Source organism: Amblyraja radiata, chromosome 2 (genome assembly GCF_010909765.2).
Source record: "Amblyraja radiata isolate CabotCenter1 chromosome 2, sAmbRad1.1.pri, whole genome shotgun sequence".
Lineage (NCBI taxonomy): Eukaryota > Metazoa > Chordata > Chondrichthyes > Rajiformes > Rajidae > Amblyraja > Amblyraja radiata.
This window is the reverse complement of record NC_045957.1, coordinates 94,988,054-95,011,189: the sequence shown is the minus strand read 5'-3', so window position 1 is coordinate 95,011,189 and position 23,136 is coordinate 94,988,054. Positions and strand designations below refer to the sequence as shown.

The 23,136-nt window shown below is 47.5% G+C and overlaps 1 protein-coding gene across 1 annotated transcript in view; it reads left to right on the top strand.

Annotated features, from left to right (window-relative positions):
* Positions 1-4,559: 4,559 nt before the first annotated feature.
* vopp1 (VOPP1 WW domain binding protein) overlaps positions 4,560-23,136 on the top strand; it is a 42,447-nt gene continuing 23,870 nt past the window's right edge. Inside the window, exon 1 of the mRNA XM_033050548.1 lies at positions 4,560-4,600. Coding sequence (XP_032906439.1) covers positions 4,598-4,600 — 3 coding nt within the window. The 5' untranslated portion in view covers positions 4,560-4,597. The remainder of the gene's footprint in view (positions 4,601-23,136) is intronic.

The following is a 23,136-nucleotide window of genomic DNA, read 5'->3' as shown; positions in this document are numbered from 1 at the left end:
AGGCCACTCCTTGGATCATCCCCCTCGCCGATTGAGGGACAGGGGCATTGGTCTGCCACGGGGTTTCCTGACGACTCCCCAGGGGCGGAGATACGGGGTTTCCTGACGACTCCCCAGGGGCGGAGATACGGGGTTTCCTGACGACTCCCCAGGGGCGGAGATCAGGGTGTCGTGTGTGTGTTCTCGTACTGCTACCATTAAAAAGCTTCTTTAGAATCCGCCTGGTGTCCGGTCTTTTCCTGACCTCGACCAGGCCACTACACTGGTGACCCCGCGTCGTTCATCACGCATCGTGATGGAGAATAACGCCGTTGCGTTGAAGCTCCCAACTCTATGGACCGAAGAACCCGAAACCTGGTTCCAGCTGGCAGAGGCACAGTTTGCCGTGAGAGGTATCACGCAGGATGAGACTAAATATTATTATGTGGTTGGCTCGTTTGACCAACTAACTGCGAGGCGAGTTAAGCCTTTCCTCAGGGCCCCCCCGGTAGCGAACAAATATGATGGCCTTAAAGCATTTATCATCAGGAGGTTTGGCCTGGGTGACGCCGAGCGGGCAGCTCGCATTTTCAGAATGGACGGCCTGGGCGACCGCAAGCCGTCTGCCCTCCTGGAAGACATGCTCACCCTAATGGGGGACCATGAGCCGTGTTTTTTATTTAAATATGCTTACCTGCAGCAGCTGCCTCCCGACATTCGCATGCAGCTCGCCAGGGATCCGTTTACCGACATGCAGGCGCTGGGTGAACAAGCCGACGAGCTGTGGAATTCTCACCATCACAACCTGGAAGCAGTGGACGTCCTTCCCGAGGCGTTTGGAGACTCAGAGCAGGTCGGGACCGCTATCCACCGCGTCTCCGCTGCTCCCGGTCGGCCCCCGCGGCAAAATCCGGCGGCCATTGCGCATTCCACAGCAGGCACGTCCTTCCAGCACGGCCAGCCTGCAGTTCGAACCAATGCCAGCAGAGGTCGCTGGCGTTCAAACCAGCCTAATTCGCCTGCAGTTCAACCAGACGCCAGCAAGGTTGGTTGGTGTTATTACCATCGCCGCTGGGGAGCTGCAGCCCGGCTTTGTCGACCACCCTGTTCGTTCTCGGGAAACTGAAGGGCCGGTCGTCAGAGATTCCTTCGGCGGCCGGCACGATTCATCGCGTTTTCGCTTGGGACCGCCGCAGTGGGGGACGTTTCCTCGTCGACACTGGTGCGGAAGTGAGTGTTCTGCCTCCCTCCATTGCCGACATCCGTGCGGGCAAACAAGGCCCCCTCCTCACCGCGGCGAACGGGAGTGCTATTCGCACCTACGGGTTTCGCACCATCCCGCTCAACTTTGGCCGCAACTCGTTTTCGTGGAGGTTCGTCATTGCAGACGTTTCCCAGCCGCTGCTGGGCGCCGACTTCCTTCAAGCCCATTCACTGCTCGTGGATGTCAAGCGGCGGCGCCTGTTGCACTCTGTCACGCTGGAGCCGGTCTTCCTCCGTACAGGCGATCCGGTAGTACGCCCTGATGGCCCCCTGTCATCCGTGGATGCGACTTTCGCGCGCATCCTGGCAGATTTTCCTGGCATTCTCGAACCCCACTTCCGCTCCTCCACCCCGAAACACGGGGTGGAGCACCATATCCCCACTACTGGCCCGCCTGTGCACGCCCGAGCACGTCGTCTCGCCCCAGACAAGCTCCGTCTAGCTCGAGAGGAGTTCCGCCAGATGGAGGCGATGGGCATCGTGCGTCCCTCCGGTAGCCCATGGGCCTCACCGCTCCACATGGTCCCTAAGAAGAACGGGGGCTGGCGCCCGTGTGGGGATTACCGTCGCCTGAACGATGCGACCGTCCCCGACAGGTATCCGGTCCCGCACATTCAGGACTTCAATGCCCATCTTGCTGGAGCATCCATATTTTCCAAGGTGGACCTCGTGCGGGGGTACAATCAGATTCCGGTCCGCCCCGACGATATCCCGAAGACGGCAATTATCACACCATTTGGTCTGTTCGAGTTTGTGCGGATGCCGTTTGGGTTGAAGAATGCCGCGCAGGCCTTTCAGCGTCTTATGGACTGCGTGTGCCGCGGATTGGACTTTGTCTTTGTGTACCTGGACGACATACTCGTGGCCAGTCGCTCGCGGCAGGAGCACTGCACCCACTTCCGTCAACTGTGTCAGCGCCTCAGCAATTTCGGTTTGGCTATCAACGCGTCCAAGTGCCGTTTCGGGGTGACGGCTATCGACTTCCTCGGCCACCGCGTGACTGCACAAGGGGTGGTGCCTCTGCCGACCAGGGTGGACGCTATCCGCAGGTTCCCCCGTCCGACCACAGTTAGGGGCCTGCAGGAATTCGTGGGGATGGTCACTTTCTATCACCGCTTCCTGCCGTCAGCGGCTGCAGTCATGCGTCCGCTTTTCCACCTGATTGCTGGTCATCGCAGGGAGGTTGATTGGTCCGTGGAAGCAACAGCGGCATTTGAGAGGGCTAAGGAGGCACTGGCTGATGCCACAATGCTCGTCCACCCACGAGAGGACGCCACGACCGCCTTGACGGTGGATGCTTCTGAGGTTGCGGTTGGGGCAGTGTTGGAGCAGCTCGTTGAGGGTTCCTGGCGGCCACTTGCCTTCTTCAGCAGGCATCTCAGTGGTCCTCAGCGTCGTTACAGCGCCTTCGACCGTGAGCTCCTTGCCCTGTATCTCGCCGTACGTCATTTCCGGTATTTTCTGGAGGGGAGACCATTCACTGCATTCACGGACCACAAGCCACTGACCTTCGCGTTCGCCAAGGTATCAGACCCGTGGTCTGCCCGGCAGCAGAGGCAGTTGGTGTATGTGTCCGAGTACACTACCTCCATCCGGTTCATTGAGGGCAAATTTAACAGGGTGGCCGATGCCTTATCAAGACCTGCAGTCCACACGGTTCTCCAGGTCGGTGAGGGGATCAACTATTCCGCCCTGGCAGCCGCTCAGCTTGCCGACGAGGAGATGGTCGCCTACCGTACGGCGGTTTCGGGCCTGCAGTTGGAGGACGTTGTCTGTGGCCCTGGGGGTACCACGCTGCTGTGCGATGTCTCCTCTGGAGTTCCGCGACCCATCGTTCCCATCGCCTGGCGGCGCAGGGTGTTTGACGTGCTCCATGGACTTGCACATCCCTCCATCAGGGCGACAGTAGCCCTGGTAGCCTCCCGCTTCATGTGGCACGGGCTGCGGAAGGAGGTTGGACATTGGGCGCGCACTTGCATCCCGTGCCAGACTGCCAAGGTGCAACGACATGTGCACGCGCCATTGCAGGAGTTCCCCATTCCTCATAAACGTTTCGACCACATTCATGTGGACATCGTGGGGCCGCTGCCGTCGTCCCAGGGCATGACGTACCTATTCACCGTTGTGGACCGCTTCACGCGGTGGCCTGAAGCCATTCCGCTACAGAATTCCACAACAACCACCTGTGCTCGAGCATTGCTGGCGCACTGGATCGCCCGGTTCGGTGTTCCACTGGACATAACGTCCGACCGGGGGCCTCAGTTCACGTCAGAGCTGTGGTCGGCCATGGCACGCCTCCTGGGTGTTCGTCTGCACCACACGACGGCGTACCACCCGCAGTCGAACGGCCTAGTGGAGCGGTTTCACCGGCAGCTTAAGGGTGCCCTGAGGGCGCGGCTCACTGACCCAGACTGGGTAGACGCTCTACCGTGGGTTTTGCTGGGGATACGCACCGCACCCAAGGAGGACTTGGCCTCCTCCTCCGCCGAGTTGGTGTATGGGTCTCCGTTAACGGTGCCCGGGGAGTTCATCCCGCCGGCACGTGGCCAGGTGGAGCAGCCTTCGGACGCTCTGCAACGTCTTCGGCAGACGGTGGGCAAGCTGGCGCCGGTGCCCACGTCTCGTCATGGGTCCTTCCGTCCGCACGTTCCCTCTGCTCTGGAGAACTGCCGGTTTGTTTTTCTGCGCAGGGATGCACATCGGACACCTCTACAGCGGCCGTACGAAGGTCCCTTCCGGGTCTTGGAACATGGCTCGTCGACTTTCGTCCTGGACATTGGGGGTCGGCGTGAGACTGTTTCAGTTGCGCGGTTGAAGCCAGCACATATCGATATCGATCGGCCGGCGCTGGTAGCGCTGCCCCGAAAGCGAGGGCGGCCCCTGTCTAGGGTACCTCCTCCTCTGGCTACTTCGTCCCCCGCACTTGTTGACCAGGCGCCTGTTCCAGGGCCGAGCGTTGTGTGCACCCGGGCTGGCCGCCGTGTACGCCCTCCTGTCCGTTTCGTACCTCGGGTACTTGGGGGGGGTCCTGTGGCGGTCCCTGTGGGGTAGGCCACTCCTTGGATCATCCCCCTCGCCGATTGAGGGACAGGGGCATTGGTCTGCCACGGGGTTTCCTGACGACTCCCCAGGGGCGGAGATACGGGGTTTCCTGACGACTCCCCAGGGGCGGAGATACGGGGTTTCCTGACGACTCCCCAGGGGCGGAGATCAGGGTGTCGTGTGTGTGTTCTCGTACTGCTACCATTAAAAAGCTTCTTTAGAATCCGCCTGGTGTCCGGTCTTTTCCTGACCTCGACCAGGCCACTACAGTAGGCAATTTAAAAGAGAGAAGGGAGAAGGAAATTGGAGTCCAATGGTGAGCTTGGCTTGATGCCAATGGTATATAATATGCCTTTGTCTTTTATTGCATCCTTTATAACAGGGCACTTGGAAATTTGCAATGAGATTAGAGAGTAAGAATTCCTGGAAAGAGAATAGTTTGTTAAACCAACTGGAATCCTTTGAGGATGTAGTAGAAAATAGAGGGAATAAATCATTTTCAGAGTGGAAGACTGATGGAGTGTCACAGTGATCAGTGTTTAGTACCTCAGCTATTCATAATATAAATTCAGTAATTTGAATAAAGGAAACAAATGTAATTGTTATCAATTTGTTGATGGCAAGAAACTAGGTGGGTTTGTGAATTGAAGGGTGATGCCAAGAGGTTTTAGAGTGATTTCGGTAAGTATATTCAAATATATGGCAGATGCATTATATTGTGACAAATGTGAATTTGTTCACTTTAGTAGGAAAATAAAGGCAGAGTAATAGCGATAGATTGAGAAACATTGATATAAAAAGGGATCTGGGTGTCCTTGTACATAACTCGCTAAAAGCAAGCATGCAGCTAGAGCAAGCAATTAAGGTGGCAAATGGTATTTGGCCTTCATTGCAAGAGACTTTGAGTAGAAAAGCAAGAATGTCTTGCTATAATTATACAGACCCTGGTGAGACCACATCAGGGGTATTGCATAGTCTTGAATTCCTTGTGTAAGAAATTGTATACCTATGCTGGAGGGAGTGCAAAAAAAAAGTCTTAAGGCTAATTGCTGGGATGGTTGAACTTTTGTAGAAGGAAAGATTGGGTCAACCAGGTTTCTGGTAGGTAAGAGTTCAGATAAATAAATAAGAGGAAATCTCTTGAAACCACCAAAAGACTGACAGGGTTTGATAGGCTGCAGGGAATTTTTTCCCCTGATTAGGGAGGAATAAAATGAGGGATCACGTTCTCAAATTGTAGCGAAAGGCATTAAAGACTGAGATGAGAATGTTTCACACCTGAATGGTGACGAATATGCTATTCTCTACACTAAATATAGATTGGTTTTGAAATGCCAAAATGCCTCTTGCTGCATGAGGAGAAAAGGGAACATGGATTAAGAAAGATGATCAGTCAAGATTGAATGGAGTGGCAGAGCAGGCTCAAGGAGCCAAATGATCTGTTGCTGCTTTTTTCATTATAGACTAATGTGATACTACATTTTGAGACAGCTGAGAAGTTAAGCTATTTAATGTTGAAATCTATGAACAAATTCACTGCACAGTAAATCAATAATCCTATAGAATTGCATTAACTGACCTCGAAAGCAAATTATATTTTGAGATATTTCCAACTATTGTGATCAATATGATGATGAAGCTGACTGTGCACCTTTATAATGTATGCTACGTTTCATTTGAAATCTCTAAACCTTTAACGATGATGCTGTTAACATTATATTGAAAATTGCAGTGTTATTGTTGCACATGAATAATTCATTATTAATGCTAGTAAAATCCAGTCATACAGCGTGGAAAAAAGCCCTACAGCCAAACTTGCCCACACCGACCAACATGCCCCAACTACACTAGTCTCACATGCCTCCAAACCTATCCTATCCATGTATCTGTCCAAATGTTTTTTAAACATTGTAATAGTACCTGCCTCCACTACCTTTTCTGGGAGCTCATCCCATATACTTACAACCCTTTGGGTTAATAAAGTAAAAAATCTATATCTAATATACAGTACCCTCCATAATGTGTGGGACAAAGACCCATTATTTATTTATTTGCCTCTGTACTCCACAATTTGAGATTTGTAATGGAACAAAAATCACATGTCGTTAAAGTGCATTGTCTAAAGGCCATTTTCATACATGTTGGTTTGACCATGTAGAAATTACAGCAGTGTTTATACATAGTTCCCCACAGCAGTAAATGAAAGTAATCATGTTTAGTATTTTGTTGCATATCCTTTGCATGCAATGACTGCTTGAAGTCTGCGATTCATGGACATCACCAGTTGCTGGGTGTCTTCTCTGATGATGCTCTGCCAGGCCTGTATTGCAGCCATCTTTAGTTTATGCTTGTTTTGAGGGCTAGTCCCCTTGAGTTTTCTCTTCAGCATATCATGCTCAATTGGGTTCAGATCGGATGATTGACGGCAACTCAAGAATTGACCATTTTTTAGCTCTGAAAACTCATTTGTTGCTTTAGTATGTTTGGGATAATTGTCTTACTGTAGAATGAACCACTGGCCAATCAGTTGAGGCATTTGTTTGAACTTGAGCAAATATGATGTGTCTATACACTTCAGAATTCATTATGCTACTACCATCAGCAGTTGTAGCTTCAATGAAGATACTCTGCAGGCTCTTGTAGAAATAGGGTTTTATGTAAAAACATAAGTGTGTCCAGCCACACTTTTTACATCCGCCGTTTCAGGACGTAAGTAAATGGTCAAGATTTCTGTCTTATTAAAGTCAAAAAGCTGCAGATACTGAAAATCTGAATCACTCCTTTTCTTGCAGCATTTTCTAAAGCAACCGGGTTAGATGCAACAATTGGCTTTCGACGAGGTCCCACATAAGAGAGGCTTTCGACAAGGTCCCACATAAGAGATTAGTATACAAACTTAAAGCACACGGTATTGGGGGTTCAGTATTGATGTGGATAGAGAACTGGCTGGCAGACAGGAAGCAAAGAGTAGGAGTAAACGGGTCCTTTTCACAATGGCAGGCAGTGACTAGTGGGGTACCGCAAGGCTCAGTGCTGGGACCCCAGCTATTTACGATATATATTAATGATTTGGACGAGGGAATTGAATGCAACATCTCCAAGTTTGCGGATGACACGAAGCTGGGGGACAGTGTTAGCTGTGAGGAGGATGCTAGGAGGCTGCAAGGTGACTTGGATAGGCTGGGTGAGTGGGCAAATGCATGGCAGATGCAGTATAATGTGGATAAATGTGAGGTTATCCACTTTGGTGGCAAAAACAGGAAAGTAGACTATTATCTGAATGGTGGCCGATAAGGGGGAGATGCAACGAGACCTGGGTGTCATGGTACACCAGTCGTTAAAAGTAGGCATGCAGGTGCAGCAGGCAGTGAAGAAGGCGAATGGCATGTTAGCATTCATAGCAAAACGATTTGAGTATAGGAGCAGGGAGGTTCTACTGCAGTTGTACAGGGTCTTGGTGAGACCACACCTGGAGTATTGCGTACAGTTTTGGTCTCCAATTCTGAGGAAAGACATTCTTGCCATAGAGGGAGTACAGAGAAGGTTCACCAGACTGATTCCTGGGATGTCAGGACTTTCATATGAAGAAAGACTGGATAGACTCGGTTTGTACTCGCTAGAATTTAGAAGATTGAGGGGGGATCTTATAGAAATTTACAAAATTCTTAAGGGGTTGGACAGGCTAGATGCAGGAAGTTTGTTTCCGATGTTGGGGAAGTCCAGAACAAGGGGTCACAGTTTAAGGATAAGGGGGAAATCTTTTAGGACCGAGATGTGGAAAACATTTTTCACACAGAGAGTGGTGAATCTCTGGAATTCTCTGCCACAGAAGGTAGTTGAGGCCAGTTCGTTGGCTATATTTAAGAGGGAGTTAGATGTGGCCCTTGTGGCTAAAGGGATCAGGGGGTATGGAGAGAAGGCAGGTACAGGATACTGAGTTGGATGATCAGCCATGATCATATTGAATGGCGGTGCAGGCTCGAAGGGCCGAATGGCCTACTCCTGCACCTATTTTCTATGTTTCTATGTTTCTATTGTCATAGAACTCAAAACAGTCAGCACAGGAACCGAACAGAAATGGGCTACGATGTCTATGCCGGAACATGACGCCAGATGAAACTAATCCCTTCCTCGTGTGATATATATCCATTCTTTCCCCTGCGTGTTTGTGTTGATTAAAAAGCCTCTCGAACTCCACTATCGTGTGCCAAATCATTATAGTACATGGCTGCTATTAAGCCTAGTCAGTCTTGGTTACTCCTTGTAGAAATGTAGGTGCTAGAATCTTGAGTAAAATACAAAGTGTTGGAGGAACTCGGTAGGTCAGGGAGCATCTGCGGAGGGAATGGACAAACAATGTTTCGGGTTGGGATCCTCCTTCAGACTGATAGAAGAAGGGGGTAGAAAGCTGGATCTCCTTTCCAGCTTTTTCCCCGCAACTACAATAAATCAGAAGGTTCCTGACCTGAAACATTATCTGTCCACAGTTGCTGTCTGACCTGACGTGTTCCTTCAGCATTTTGTTTTTTCTCTCTCTCTAAAACGCCCCATTCAGTCTAGCTTGCCATTTTCTCCAGAATTGTGTGAATGTTTTTATCTTTGCATATTTATTGATTTTGTTTTTTAAATTAAATTTGCATTTAAATCTTTCAGTAGTGCATTCTGAATGCCTGGTGATCTTCGCTGGGCAGCACAGAGGCACAGTGGTAGAATAGTAAGATTAAACGAGAACTTACCAGTTTGAAGTTTGATCTGTATTTTATGAGGAGTTACGATGAGGGATTACGTGAAGAACCCGCTCAGCATGCATGCGCGGCATACTTCAAAGCAGCGGTGTGGAAGCACAGATAGACACAGTTATTGAAGTAAACATAGTAAAGACAAAGAGACATCAGTTTATGAATTTGACCCATATTATTGAGGGTGGGAGCGGAGGGCACGTAATCCCTCATCGTAACTCCTCATAAAATACAGATCAAACTTCAAACTGGTAAGTTCTCGTTTAATCTTACTATTTTACTTCGGAGTCACGTGAGTGATTCCGTGAAGATTTCAAAGCTCTGTGATTTCAAACCGTGTAACAGTTATTACTAGATCACTGCCGAAGTCTTTGAGGGAGGAAGTGTGTTATCGTACCAACCAATGAATCTGTTTGTAGAAAAACACAATGGTATTTTTTAACAATAACAACAAAGAAATTAAATTGCTCCCCTGGGCTTAAATTAAATATTTGCAGTCTGTAAAATCTTTCCTGCAAATAAAACAGGTTTTGCCACCGGCTTATTATAAAATTTCTGAACGGTCTACCCCCCCACCATCCTGCTGTAGCCAGGATGTGGTTTATAGGCACGTCCATTCTTTTAGGCGTCGGCGTGGATGCTGCCCTGGTGGAATGAAATTTGTACATGTTAGTTTTTATCCCAACAGCTTTTAGCACCTGCTTGAGCCATCTCGAAATGGCCCGTCACCCGACCATAAGGTTTTTTATGACTGACCCACAAGGCTTTTCATCTCCCTCAAGTATTTTGGTTGTGTCTATGTAGGATAGTAGGGTCATGGCACATAACCGTGTTTCTGTCGGGTAAACCCGGAATTCCACGACTGGATTAGGTGTTCCTGGTCTGCTCTGTTTGATCATTCCCTGGATAACGACAGAGATCTGGTCTGGAGCTGTGAGCATGGTGTCCAGTCGCAATAGGTGTAGTGACTGGACCCTCTGTGCAGATACAAGTGCCATCAACATTAGTGTTTTGAGCATAGATGGTTCCAGGTTGAGGGATCCGGCTGGTGGCCATCCCCTGAGGTATGTCAGGACCACACTGACATCCCATATATCGGTGTACCTTGGTCTAGGGGGTTAGAGTTGTAAATACCCTTCATTAGTTTAACCACCATGGCCTGTTGTCCTGGAGCTGGTGGGACCCCATGGCCTGTTGTCCTGGAGCTGGTTTTAAATAGACAGGCAGGGCAATTCTAGCTGTGTTGATGGCTCTGTAGCTGAGTCCTTCATCGTGGTGAAGGTTCGCCAGGAATTCCAGTACGTTGGTAACTGTAGCGGTTGAGTAGGTGGTCCCTGTATCCAAGCAGTACTTCTCCCATTTTTTGATGCTGGACAAGTGCTGTTTTTTAGTGGATGTTCGGAGGGATGCTGACATGGTGTCGACGATTTGTTATGATAATCCCAGTCCCAGAAGTGGTTTGTGCAGAATCTGCAACCCAGGAGTTTGATTTTTTCATGGCACGGGTGGCTTGTGCCTGACACTGGGTGTTAATAACTCTGGGTCACTGGGGAATACCATCGGAGTTTCAACAACCATGTCATGGAGTATTGGGAACCATGGCTGTGTAGGCCAGTCGGGTACTATCAAAATACCTGAAACAGAGTCCATTTGTACTGTGCGTAGTCCCCGACTGATGAGGCAGAAGGGAGGAAATGCATAGAAGAAGAATCTCCCCAACCCAGCGCGAACGCATCTACCGCTGCTGCCTCAGGGTCTGGTTCCCAAGCGACATACATAGGTACCTGGTGATTTAGCCTTGATGCAAATAAATCGATATCTGGCGTGCCATATTGATTGATAACTTTTGTGAAAAATTTTTGGGGGTTTTTTAACATCTATTCGATGTTGTCATTAAATTTACGTGACCTGGTGTCTGCCACTGTATTTAGCTTACCTGGCAGGTAAGTTACTGATAGCCAAATATGTCTTTGGACACACCATTGCCAAATTGTGTTGACCAACTTGTCGCATGATACCGATTTTATGCCGCCCATATGGTTAATGTAGGCCACCACCGTAGTATTATCTATTTATAACCGTACATGCAAGTGATGCATATTTATGCATATGCTTTTAAACCATAAAAGTCACCCAACATCTCTAGATAATTAATGATTGATTGATTGATTGATTACTTTATTAATCCCCTTATTCAGGGGAAATTCTGATGTCCTTGCAGCATACTAATAAAAATACAACACAGTATTCATAAAGAAATTCAACACCAAAACATCCCCCCACAGTGATTCCCACTGTGGGGGAAGGCACAAAGTCCAGTCCCCATCCTCTTGTCCACCCATAGTCGGGCCTATTGAGGCCTCCACAGTCGCCGCCACGGCGCCCGATGTTCTCGCCGGGTGATGGTACTCCGGCGTCGGGAGAACCCCCAGCGGCTTGGGGTGCCAGGAACGGCCGCCTTCCCACCGGAGCCTGCGGCTTCCAAGCCAACAGACCACGCCAGACGGAGCTCCGCACACTGGTGATCTCGGCGAGATGTAAGTTCAACGTCGCAGCTGGCCGCTCCGCAGAACCGCGGCTCCACGATGTTTTCCTCAGCGGTACCAAGCATACTGGAGTCCCAGCGCGGCGACCCAGGAAAGGCATCGCCCGCTCCGCAATAGCGCTCCAGCGCTGCACTGCCGCCAAAGCCGATGTTCTGCGCCGCCGCCGCCGACGTTCTGCGCCGCCGCCAACGCCGATGTTCTGGCCAGGTCCCCTCAGGGAAACGTCGCTCCAGGACCCGCTGGTAGGCCGCGAGGACAGGTCGAAGACGCTGCTCGGAGGAAGGCAACCCCTCCGACCAGGTAGGGACTTAGAAAAGCAGTTTCCCCCTTACCCCCCACACATAAAAGATTTAGACCCCCTGACTGTACACTTAACGAACTAAAAATAATAAAAAAGAAGGGGAAAAAACGGACAGCTGCAGGACAGGCAGCCGTTCAGGACATCGCCTCCTCCGCAATTATAAGTGTAAGTGGTAACGATGATTCTGGGTTAGTCCATCTACTACTTGTGCTGGATATAGAGTTAGTTGCTCCCCAGCCTTGAGCACTGTCATCTGTTTGGATAACTGACGTAGGGTTAGTGATGATAATAGGCTGAAAACTATGTCAAACGTTTTTTGCCCACCACTGTAGTTCTGATATTACTTCAGTGGGTAACTTCATGAAATGATCATAATGACCTGTATGTCGTTTTTGGTACAAAGGTCCGAATTATGTAGCCGGAAATGCTGCTACCATTTTCCCAACTACTCTGTTACTTGTCGAGTAGTTGGTAGTTTGTTGACCATTAAATTTTTGCATGATTGTGCCAATTCAACTATTTTGTCTCTTGGCAATGTTACAGTCACGTAGACTGAATTAATTGCGAAGCCCAAGTAGTCCATGATAGTGGACGGCTTCAACTTAGATTTATCTGGATGTAAGACAACCCCATGGTTTCGAATAAATGTTTGGTAGCTAAACAGCTAACATAGTCAATTTCATGGTCTTGCCTACCATTTAGGATATCATCAAGATATGCCATGACAATATGTTTTTGTCTTCTGAATATTGCCAGAGCTGGTTTTAGTGTCTTGGTGACACTCTTGGCTGATGTGAACCCATTGGGTAACGCTTTAAACTGCTATAGCTGCCCCATCCAGGTAAATCTGCGATGATCCTTGTGAATGGTACTAAATAGTAAACATCTTTAAGATAAATGCTTGCCATGAAGTATTCTTTGGAATTTAGTTGTTTGGCAGTAACAACCGGTTCCATTTTGAAATGTATATACTTAACAAACATATTTAGTGAAGTTAAATCAATGATGATGCGACATCCACCATCTTTTTTGGGTTTAGTGAATATATTTGATACGAATTGCAAGGGTTCAGGTTTTCCCATGATACCCTTTGTAATTATTCTCACCAGTTCAGCTTGTCCCTCTTGTTTCTTTAACGGAGAGGGGAAAAATACCCTCTGGGGTGAATGTTGACCTGGTGGCAATTTTTCTAGAATGAACTGTATTTGTATTCACTAATGCCATTGAGTATATACTGATCACTCGTGATAGACTCCCATGTGTTAGTATTACTCTATATACTGGTAGGAGCCAGACCCACCTACCTCCATGGTTATGGGTATTCTTCTGTTTCCTGCCGGTCCAACGAGTGTTGCACGTCGTCTGACGTGGCAGTGACGTTGTGGGGTGGCACATTTTCCATGGGGTCCGCTCTGGGCCCTGGTCTAAAGAAGACTCGGGGATAGAATGCGGACCCCGAGCTTTCATCAGTCCGATATGGTAGACGTTGACTGATGGACGCGATGGGGTGCTGCTGCGTAGGAATTACTGTTTTTGGTTTGCTCGTCCCGGCCCTGCCCTCATGAGCCGAAAGTTTTGTAAAACCTCTTGCATGTCCTTCATATGCTTTGTGAGGTTTTTGCCAAAGAGCAGTGGGTCTGGCTCAGTGGCTGGGGTATGCACAACCCCGCAATGTAGGATTTATGGCAGGCCTTATGACTTGTTTACGAAGGTTGTGGTCATCTCCGTATTTGTCCATGGAACGAGGAGAAACGATGTGATGGCTGACGTCAGGCTTTTAACGGCCTCCTGTACGTGGGGTTTCCACGTAGCTGTCCACCACACCTAGCAGCTCTTCCTGTTCCTGCACCCCTTGCATACTCCCGAGATCTTCAGCCATTGCCCCTGTTCTTGACCAGCCCAGTCCTGGTCACCAAAGCTATCCTCTGGAAAGGAGGAAGCAATGGACAGTGCACAAGGCACTGTGGAGGGAGTGCCCGACCCCCCTCTGCGAGAGCGCCCCTCCTGGGGTGCACCTCACTGGAGCTCCTGCTCCAAGAGCCGCTCCATGCGGCTCAGGCGGCTGTCTCTCCCCCACCTGGGTGGAGAGACGTCCCCGTCCGATAAGTCGGAGCCACCGGCCGGACGCCTCTTCCATGGCTTTACTTCCAGCCCGCTGCTCAGGCGCTAGCGGGCTCGGCGCGGTGTCGGGGTATAGCGGACCGCCCAGTAAGCGGTCCTACCGCCTTGTTGCGGCCCCCGCGAGATGAAACGCTCCTCCGTGGAGTCGAGCGGGGGGCAGGTCTTTTCAGGCGGCTGTCTTTCCTCCCGTGCGGGTGGAAAGACGTCCCGTCCGATAAGTCGGAGCCACTGGCCGGACACCTCTTCCATGGCGGTACTTCCAGCCCGCTGCTCAGGCGCTAGCGGGCTCGGCGCGGTGTCGGGGTATAGCGGACCGCCCGGTAAGCGGTCCTACCGCCTTGTTGCTGCCCCCGCGAGATGAAACGCTCCTCCGTGGAGTCGAGCGGAGGGCAGGTCTTTTCAGGCGGCTGTCTTTCCCCCCGTGCGGGTGGAAAGACGTCCCGTCCGATAAGTCGGAGCCACCGGTCGGACACTTCTTCCATGGCGGTACTTCCTGCCCGCTTCTTAGGCGCTAGCGGGCTGGGCTCGACACGGTGTCGGGATAGCGGAGCGCCGGGTAAATGATCCTACCGCCTTGATGCTGCCCCCCAGATGGAACGCTCCTCCGTGGAGTCGAGCGGGGAACAGGTCTGTTCTGTTGCTGCCCCCCCCAGATGGAACGCTCCTCCGTGGAGTCGAGCGGGAGACAGGTTTGTTCTAGAGCCTTTCTTCTCTGCCGGACAGCAGAAGGCTCCCTGTGAAAGAAAACCCGACGTCAGCTTCTTTCACCTCCATAGCGGGAGCGCCTGACTCCCGCTGTTGCTCTGCTGGACGTAATGCCGCGCATGCGTGCTGAGCGGGTTCTTCACGGAATCACTCACGTGACTCCGAAGTAAAATTGCTGCCTTACAGCACCACAACCCGGGTTTGATCCTGTCTATGGGTGCGGTCTGTATGGAGTTTGTACATTCTCCCATATTCCAAAGAGGTGCAGGTTTGCAGGTTAATTAGCTACTGTAAATCGTCCCTACTCTGTAGGATAGAACTAGTGTGCAGGGGATCATTGGTTGGTGTGGACTTGGTGGGTTGAAGGGCCTGTTTCCATGCTATATCTTCAAATTAAAAGTAACTGAAATCTTATACCCCCCTCATACCATTCTAGTAAATCTGTACCCTCCTCGGGACCTTTTCTTGCAGAATTGGGCACATTTGCTGGTGTTGAGAGCCAGGTTATTGTGCTGGCACCATTTGGTCAATCGGTCGACCTCACTTCTATCAGAATTTTTCTCTTTACAAACTCCCTCTTGTTTCCCAAAAGCTCTTTTATTTTTAATAACGGTTTTGCTCTTTTGCACTCCTGCTTTTTTTTAATAGTTTTTTTAAAGGTTCTGGTGGAACCTACTTTAGATTACAACTTTATCATCTGTCAGCAAAGGCATTGCCAATCTGCAGAGTATTCCAGTTGTTTGCATGCTTGTTCCAACACCACCAATTAGCAAGCTCATCGAAAGAGCAAACAGTACTTATGCTGATTTCAAAATAGTACTAATCATTGATGCAATTATTGTAATGACTATTAAATATATTGTTTCAAACCTACAAATTCATTTGTGTAGGAAGGAACCGGAGATGCTGGTTTAAACTGAAGATAGACACAAAATGCTGAAGTAACTCAGTGGGTCAGGCAACATCACTGGAGAACAAGGATAGATGACGTTTTGGGATCCTTCAGGCTGATTGTGGGTGGGGGAGCGGAATATGGGAAAGAAGCGAATCGGGACAAGACGTAGCAGGTAATCGGTGAAGACAGGCAAAAGTTTTTTGATAGGCAGATGGAACAAAATACATGGATTAAAACAGGTGTGGGGCAAAATGATTGAAGAGTTGCAAATTGTGAAGCACGAGAAAGGAATGTAGGGGAGAAATGGGTGAGAGTTCAGGTGGGGCACAAGGGAGGGGGTCAAGGGGGGGGGGGGTGGGAGAAAGGAGAGAGCAGTGGAGAGGGGGGCAGTTAGAGATGACAACATTGCAATTTGGGCTTGTAAAGAATTAGCATATATCTAGAGTTGTTTTCATTGTATGCAACTAGTGGAACAAGTGCCTAATACCTTTGCTGACATGCAAATCAGGACTAAGCTGTGTCAACTGCAATATTTAAGCACATGTGAAACCATTTGGGGGATTTTTGCACTACCCAGAATAAAACCACACAGCAGCTTTGTTCAGTAAATGGCTTTCACTCAGCTGATTTGATTGAAAGGTTTGTCTTTTTTTCCCTGAATGGCTTGGTGCTTGTTGGTGCTACTTTTCTTATCATTGTAAACACAGCAGTTTTAAGAGTACAGAATGTTTATGTCCCTGTTCGGTTGAAAGGAAATAGTAAAAATTGGAAAGAGCCATGGTTTTCAAGGGAAATTGGACACTTGGTTTGGAAAAAGAGAGAGATCTACAATAATTATAGGCAGCATGGAGTAGATGAGGTGCTTGAGGAGTAAAAAGAATCTTAAGAAAGAAATTAGAAAACCTAAAAGAAGATATGAGGTTGCTTTGGCAAGGTGAAAGTAAATCCAAAGGGTTTCTACAGATATATTAATAGCACAAGGATAACGAGAGATAAAATTGGTCCATTAGAGAAACAGAGTGGACAGCTATCTGCAGAGACAAAAGAGACGGGGGAGATATTGAACAATTTCTTTTCTTCGGTATTCACCAAGGAGAAGGATATTGAATTATGTGAGGTAAGGAAAACAAGTAGAGTAGCTATGGAAACTATGAGATTCAAAGAAAAAGAAGTACTGACACTTTTGAAAAATATAAATGTGGATAAGTCTCCAGGTCCTGACAGGATATTCCCTCGGACATTGAGGGAAGTTAGTGTAGAAATAGCAGGGGCTATGACAGAAATATTTCAAATGTCATTAGAAACGGGAATAGTGCCGGAGGATTGGCGTACTGCGCATGTTGTTCCATTGTTTAAAAAGGGTTCTAAGAGTAAACCTAGCAATTATAGACCTGTTAGTTTGACTTCAGTGGTGGGCAAATTAATGGAAAGGATACTTAGAGATTATATATATAAGCATCTGGATAAACAGGGTCTGATTAGGAACAGTCTACATGGATTTGTGCCTGGAAGGTCATGTTTGACTAATCTTCTTGAATTTTTTGAAGAGGTTACTAGGGAAATTGATGAGGGTAAAGCAGTGGATGTTGTCTATATGGACTTTAGTAAGGCCTTTGACAAGGTTCCTCATGGAAGGTTGGTTAAGAAGGTTCAATTGTTGGGTATTAATGCAGGAATAGCAAGATGGATTCAACAGTGGCTGAATGGGAGATGCCAGATAGTAATGGTGGATGGCTGTTTGTCAGGTTGGAGGCCGGTGAATAGTGGGGTGCCTCAGGGATCTGTGTTGGGTCCACTGTTGTTTGTCATGTACATCAATGATCTGGATGATGGTGTGGTAAATTGGATTAGTAAGTATGCAGATTATACTAAGATAGGTGGTGTTGTGGATAATGAAGTAGATTTCCAAAGTCTAGAGAGAGATTTAGGCCATTTGGAAGAATGGGCTGAAAGATGGCAGACGGAGTTTAATGCTGATAAGTGTGAGGTGCTACATCTTGGCAGGACAAATCAAAATAGGATGTAGATGGTAGCGAATTGAGGAATGCAGTTGAACAGAGGGATCTAGGAATAACTGTGCATAGTTCCCTGAAGGTGGAATCTCATGTAGATAGGGTGGTAAAGAAAGCTTTTGGTATGCTAGCCTTTATAAATCAGAGCATTGAGTATAGAAGTTGGGATGTAATGTTAAAATTGTACAAGGCATTGGTGAGACCAATTCTGGAGCATGGTGTACAATTTTGGTCGCCCAATTATAGGAAGGATGTCAACAAAATAGAGAGAGTACAGAGGAGATTTACTAGAATGTTGCCTGGGTTTCAGCAACTAAGTTACAGAGAAAGGTTGAATAAGTTAGGTCTTTATTCTTTGGAGCACAGAAGGTTAAGGGGGGGACTTGATAGAGGTGTTTAAAATGATGAGAGGGATAGACAGAGTTGACGTGGATAAGCTTTTCCCATTGAGAGTAGGGAAGATTCAAACAAGAGGACATGACTTGAGAATTAAGGGAGAAGTTTAAGGGTAACATGAGGGGGAACTTCTTTACTCAGAGTGGTAGCTGTGTGGAATGAGCTTCCAGTGGAAGTGGTGGAGGCAGGTTCGATTTTATCATTTAAAAATAAATTGGATAGGTATATGGATGGGAAAGGAATGGAGGGTTATGGTCTGAGTGCAGGTAGATGGGACTAGGGGAAAATAAGTGTTCTGCACGGACTTGTAGGGCCGAGATAGCCTGTTTCCGTGCTGTAATTGTTATATGGTTATTTGATCCTCCAAGCCTTATGCATATTTATTATTTCAGTCCTGGCATATTTTCAGTGCTTTATTTGAATTAATTAATTTTAAAATTATATAAGCATGTATCTGTCGAATTGTAATGTTGTTGGAATTTTTACCAGTGATTGTGCAAGATGTTTACTCACGTTATGAGTTTAGACATTTTTAATTTTAATATAACTTAGATGAACTACCAATATGGATCTGATATTTGAAACACTGCTATTTTTTCAAATCAACTGTTTTCACTACTTGTGGTTCCTGTATCAGTATGTTGAAATAACTAAAACTTGCTGTTCAAATCCTTGCGTGAAGAAGTCATTTTAGTAATCGTCACTGAGAACTTGTATAACATGCATTATTCCTGCCTCCCATCAACAATCAGTGTCTATCAAGAGAACGAAGAAGGTTGGTAAACTATAACTAATAGTGTTTTAAGTTTGCACTGTGCTCATGTTCTCAGTTCTCACTACCATCCTGAATTTTCCTTTTACTTTGAGCAGTCATTAACTAGTGGGGATGTTGCATTTCTCCAAAGAGGCTTTGAAGATGTACTTAATCTTTTCCTCTTAGGTCAGGGGTCGGCAACCCGGTTCTGCCTAGGGGCCGGGTCCCAGGTCTGTGAGCAGATGGAGGGCCACATCTATTGCCATAGTTAATAAAGCTTGACATATTTATGTATTTAAGAAATATTATGTCTACTGAACATTGGAGTTAGCTTGAGACACTGGTATTGAAACAACCCTCAAGAATCTTAAGATCAACTTTGCGTTTATTGTGCAAAAACAACGATTTAATTTAACACGACCATTTAACACAATTTAACATAAGCATCGACAACAGTGGAATCAAGATTGCAAATTAACATTAATAGCCACTACAGTGGAATGAACATTCCTCACTGTGACGATGGCTCAATGTTCAGACCCTCTCGTCCGGATGATCGCAACTCCGGCGTTGGGACTGATTGCAACACGACAAGAAAAGTTTCCCCCTATTCCCCGCCCCCTCCCCCACATAAAACATACGAAGAAACACCAAAACAAAAACAGAGAAGGGCCACGACAAGTTGCTTGCGAGACGGCCATTACGGACTCACCCCTCTCTGTCCCTCAAAGCATATATTCTTTCTAACATTGCACCTCGACTGAGCCACCGATCGTCGCAGAAGGTAGAACAGCTCTCCATACTGGGCCTCTGCTTCTGACAAAAGTTGTTGAAACTGACGATGGTTCAGTCCCCGAGACAATATCAGGTTTACTGCTCTTACCACGACATTAATCACATACTTCAAATTTGAAGACTTAGCACAATGCTTCCTGGTGGATTAGGCAGCTGAATTTACTCCACGTACAGACACTGCAAGCTGAACGGTGACTTTAGTATCTGTACTCTCATCGAGCGCTATTGAAAAGAACTGGAAATCTTTGCAATAGTCCTTTAAACAGTTTTTCACATCCGCTGACATTTCTTCTATTCGTCATGCAACTGTTCTTGCAGAGAGACTGACATTTGAAAATGAAATATTTTTCTCGGGCCACAATGTCCACAACTGCCAATAAACATTCTTTCACAAAATCTCTGTCAGTGAAGGACTGCTATAAACTTAGAAACTACATAGCTAGCATGCGTGTTCCTTTCTGATTCTACATTTTGTTTCTTGAACTTTGATTTGCCAGGCTCCATTGAAGGTTATGAACTTCATGCTTCCTTGCTTGCCCACTGATTTAACTGAATTTCGGGAGTTTTGTTTTCATAATGCCGCCTGATGTTGAACTCCTTGTTGACACTAACACGTGCGTGGCAGATAAGGCATATGGGCATGCCGAACTGTTGTATAAAGAAGTACTTTTCTGTCCAAGTGTCTTGGAAGACAGCACTCAGCATGCACCTTCCTGCGTTTTGCAGCCATTGGAGAGAGAGAGTCGCTTTCCTCCACTGCCAATCGAAGTTTTGCCGCGCTCACTGCTGTTTTGCCGCGCTCACTGCTGTTTTGCCGCACTCACTGTTCTAGGTCCACCTTTTGCCCTGTTCGTGGTGTTACATTGGTTCCGATATCTTTGTATCAGCAAACAGGATTGCTAGGAATGGAAAAAAAATACGCCTGCTGGCCGGAATGGTTCTGGGGCGCGTTGAGCAAAAAAACCCACAAAAAACGACTGCGGGCAGATACTTGAAGGAAAGGGAAAAAAAAACGCCTGAGGGCTGGTTGATTTTGAGTTATTGGACGCATTCGGCCCGTGGGCCGTAGTTTGCTGATCCCAGTCTTAAGTAATTACTTCCTATGAACAAAAATAGACAGTGCTGGAATAACTTGGTGGATCAGGCAGCAACTCTGGAAAATGTGGATGGATGACATTTCTGATTGTGAGAACCTTCAGGCTCATTGTAATAGAGGGGGGAAAGCTGGAAGAGAAACCTGGCGAATGATAGGTGAATACGCCTACCTATAGGCAGGATATGAGGTGCTTTACGTCCATTTTCAGCGTAGCCTCACTCTGGCAATGGGGGTGGTCCGGAGCAGTAAGGTTAGTGTGGGAATAGGAAGGGAAGTCAAAATGGTTAGCAACTAGAGATCCAGTAGGCCTTAGTGGACCAGTTGCCTAGTCCAGACTTGGTCTCGCCAATGCAAAGAAGGCCATATCGGGGTGCAGTGGGCACAGGACCAATACACTATAGTGGAGGGAAATCACATTTACTGAAGAAAGAAGACATCTCTGATGTCCAAGAATAGAAAGCCTCATCTCAGCAGCACACATAGTGGAGACAAAGAAATTGGAAGGAGAGGATGTCTTTGCAAGAGGCAGGGTGGGAGGATGTGTAGTCTAGATAGTTGTGAGAGTCGGTGGGTTTATAGTTATCAGTGGATAGTCTGCCCCTGTGATAGAGAGAGATCAAGAAAGGGGAGAAAATGTAATCCAGGCGATTGTTTTGTTGAACACATGCACTTGGTCCTCCAATGACTGCTGGATCTCTGTTGCTATCCATTCAATGTATAGACGATAAGAATATACAAAGTTTTTACATTTTTTGTTTTGTATGTATTTTTTATTCTTGGTGGTGGTATGAGGTGGGGGTGGGAGGGGAGGAGAAAAATATGTTCCCTAGAGATGCTGCTTGACCCACTGAGTTACTCCAGAAATTTCTCTTTTTGTAAACTAGCATCTGCAGTTTCTTGTACCTACCTTCCCGTGAATAACTTGTTTTGAGAGACTGGTAATGAACATGAGAGGCCGGCGGGGGCGCTGCGAGTCGGCTGCCTTGCCAGCAGCGTGTTCGTTATTTTGCATTTTTTAAAATATTTTTTTAATGTGTCCAAATGTTTGTTTTAGTGTCTCTCAGTATGTCTTGTGTTGGGGGGGGAACGACCGCTTTTGGTCGCCTCCTCGACGGAGAGGTGACTATTTCCATGTCGCCTCCCTCACGGCTTAACAGCTTGGATTGGAGCGGCCTTTCCAGGAGTCAGGACCAGAGTTACAGCAGCGGGCGCAGTGTGTAGTTTTTCTATTGCGGAGTGGGGGAACCCTTGCCGGGGGTCGCCAGAGAGGAGTGCTTCGATCGCTAGCCTGGTGACTTTGACTTACCATCTGGAGTCTGGGATCCCCTGCCGAGGATCGCTGGAGAAGAGCTCCGACCGCCGGCCTGCGGCCTTAAACATCCTGAAGCCACGGTCTCCGGTAGGAAAGTGCCGATTCGGGCACTACAAGCCACGGAGTGTGTTCGACCATCCCGATGTCGGAGTTTGGATCATCCCGATGAGAAGGCCTGTACATCAGGCCGTCTGTAGCAGCGAGTACGAATGGTTCATGGCCCTGATCACGGGGGAACAAAGGAGGCCCGAGGCACCACAGTGAAGAATGCAGTGGTGGATGTTTGTGTTAAATCTTATTGTGTAGTGTGTGTTTTTAAGTGTATCGCTGCTGGCAAATTCATTTCACATGCATCCTTCAGGTGCATGTGACGAATAAAATTGACTTTGACTTTGAACATGTGACCAACTTAGCCTACCCAAGAGAGCTTCTAATTTCTACATATTGTGTTTTAATTGACTTGCCCGTTATTTTGTAGTTATGTCCTCTTGTGCAGGACTTTCCCCTTGTGGAAACATCTCAATGTCTTCCCTGTCAAACTCCCTTTGGATCCTGTATGTTTGAATATATCACCCCTCTTCCAAACTCCAAGGAATACTAACTCAAACGGTCTAGCTTTTTTTGAAAGGACTACTCTCTCATCCATGGAATACCTGGTGAATCTCCACTACTACTCCCCACTCTTTTGTGTTTTCCGCAGGGACCATTCTCAAGTCAAGAGTCAAGAGAGTTTATTGTCATGTGTCCCAGATAGGACAATGAAATTCTTGCTTTGCTTCAGCACAAAAGAATATAGTAGGCATGAATAGAGAACAGATCAGTGTGTCCATATACCATTATATAAATTTATACACACATGAATAAATAAACAGATAAAGTGCAAATAAACAATTGATGTTCAGAGATTTGTTTCAGTTGAGTTTAATAGCCTGATGGCTGTGGGGAAGTAGCTTTTTTCTGAACCTGGGCGTTGCAGTCTTCAAGCTCCTGTATCTTCTACCTGAAGGTAGCAGGGAGATGAGTGTGTGGCCAGGATGGTGTGGGTCGTTGATGATGCTGCCAACCTTTTTGAGGCAGCGACTGCGATAGATCGCCTCGATGGTAGGGAGCTCAGAGCCGATGATGGACTGGGCAGTGTTTACTACTTTTTGTAGTCCTTTCTGTTCCTGGGCGCTCAAGT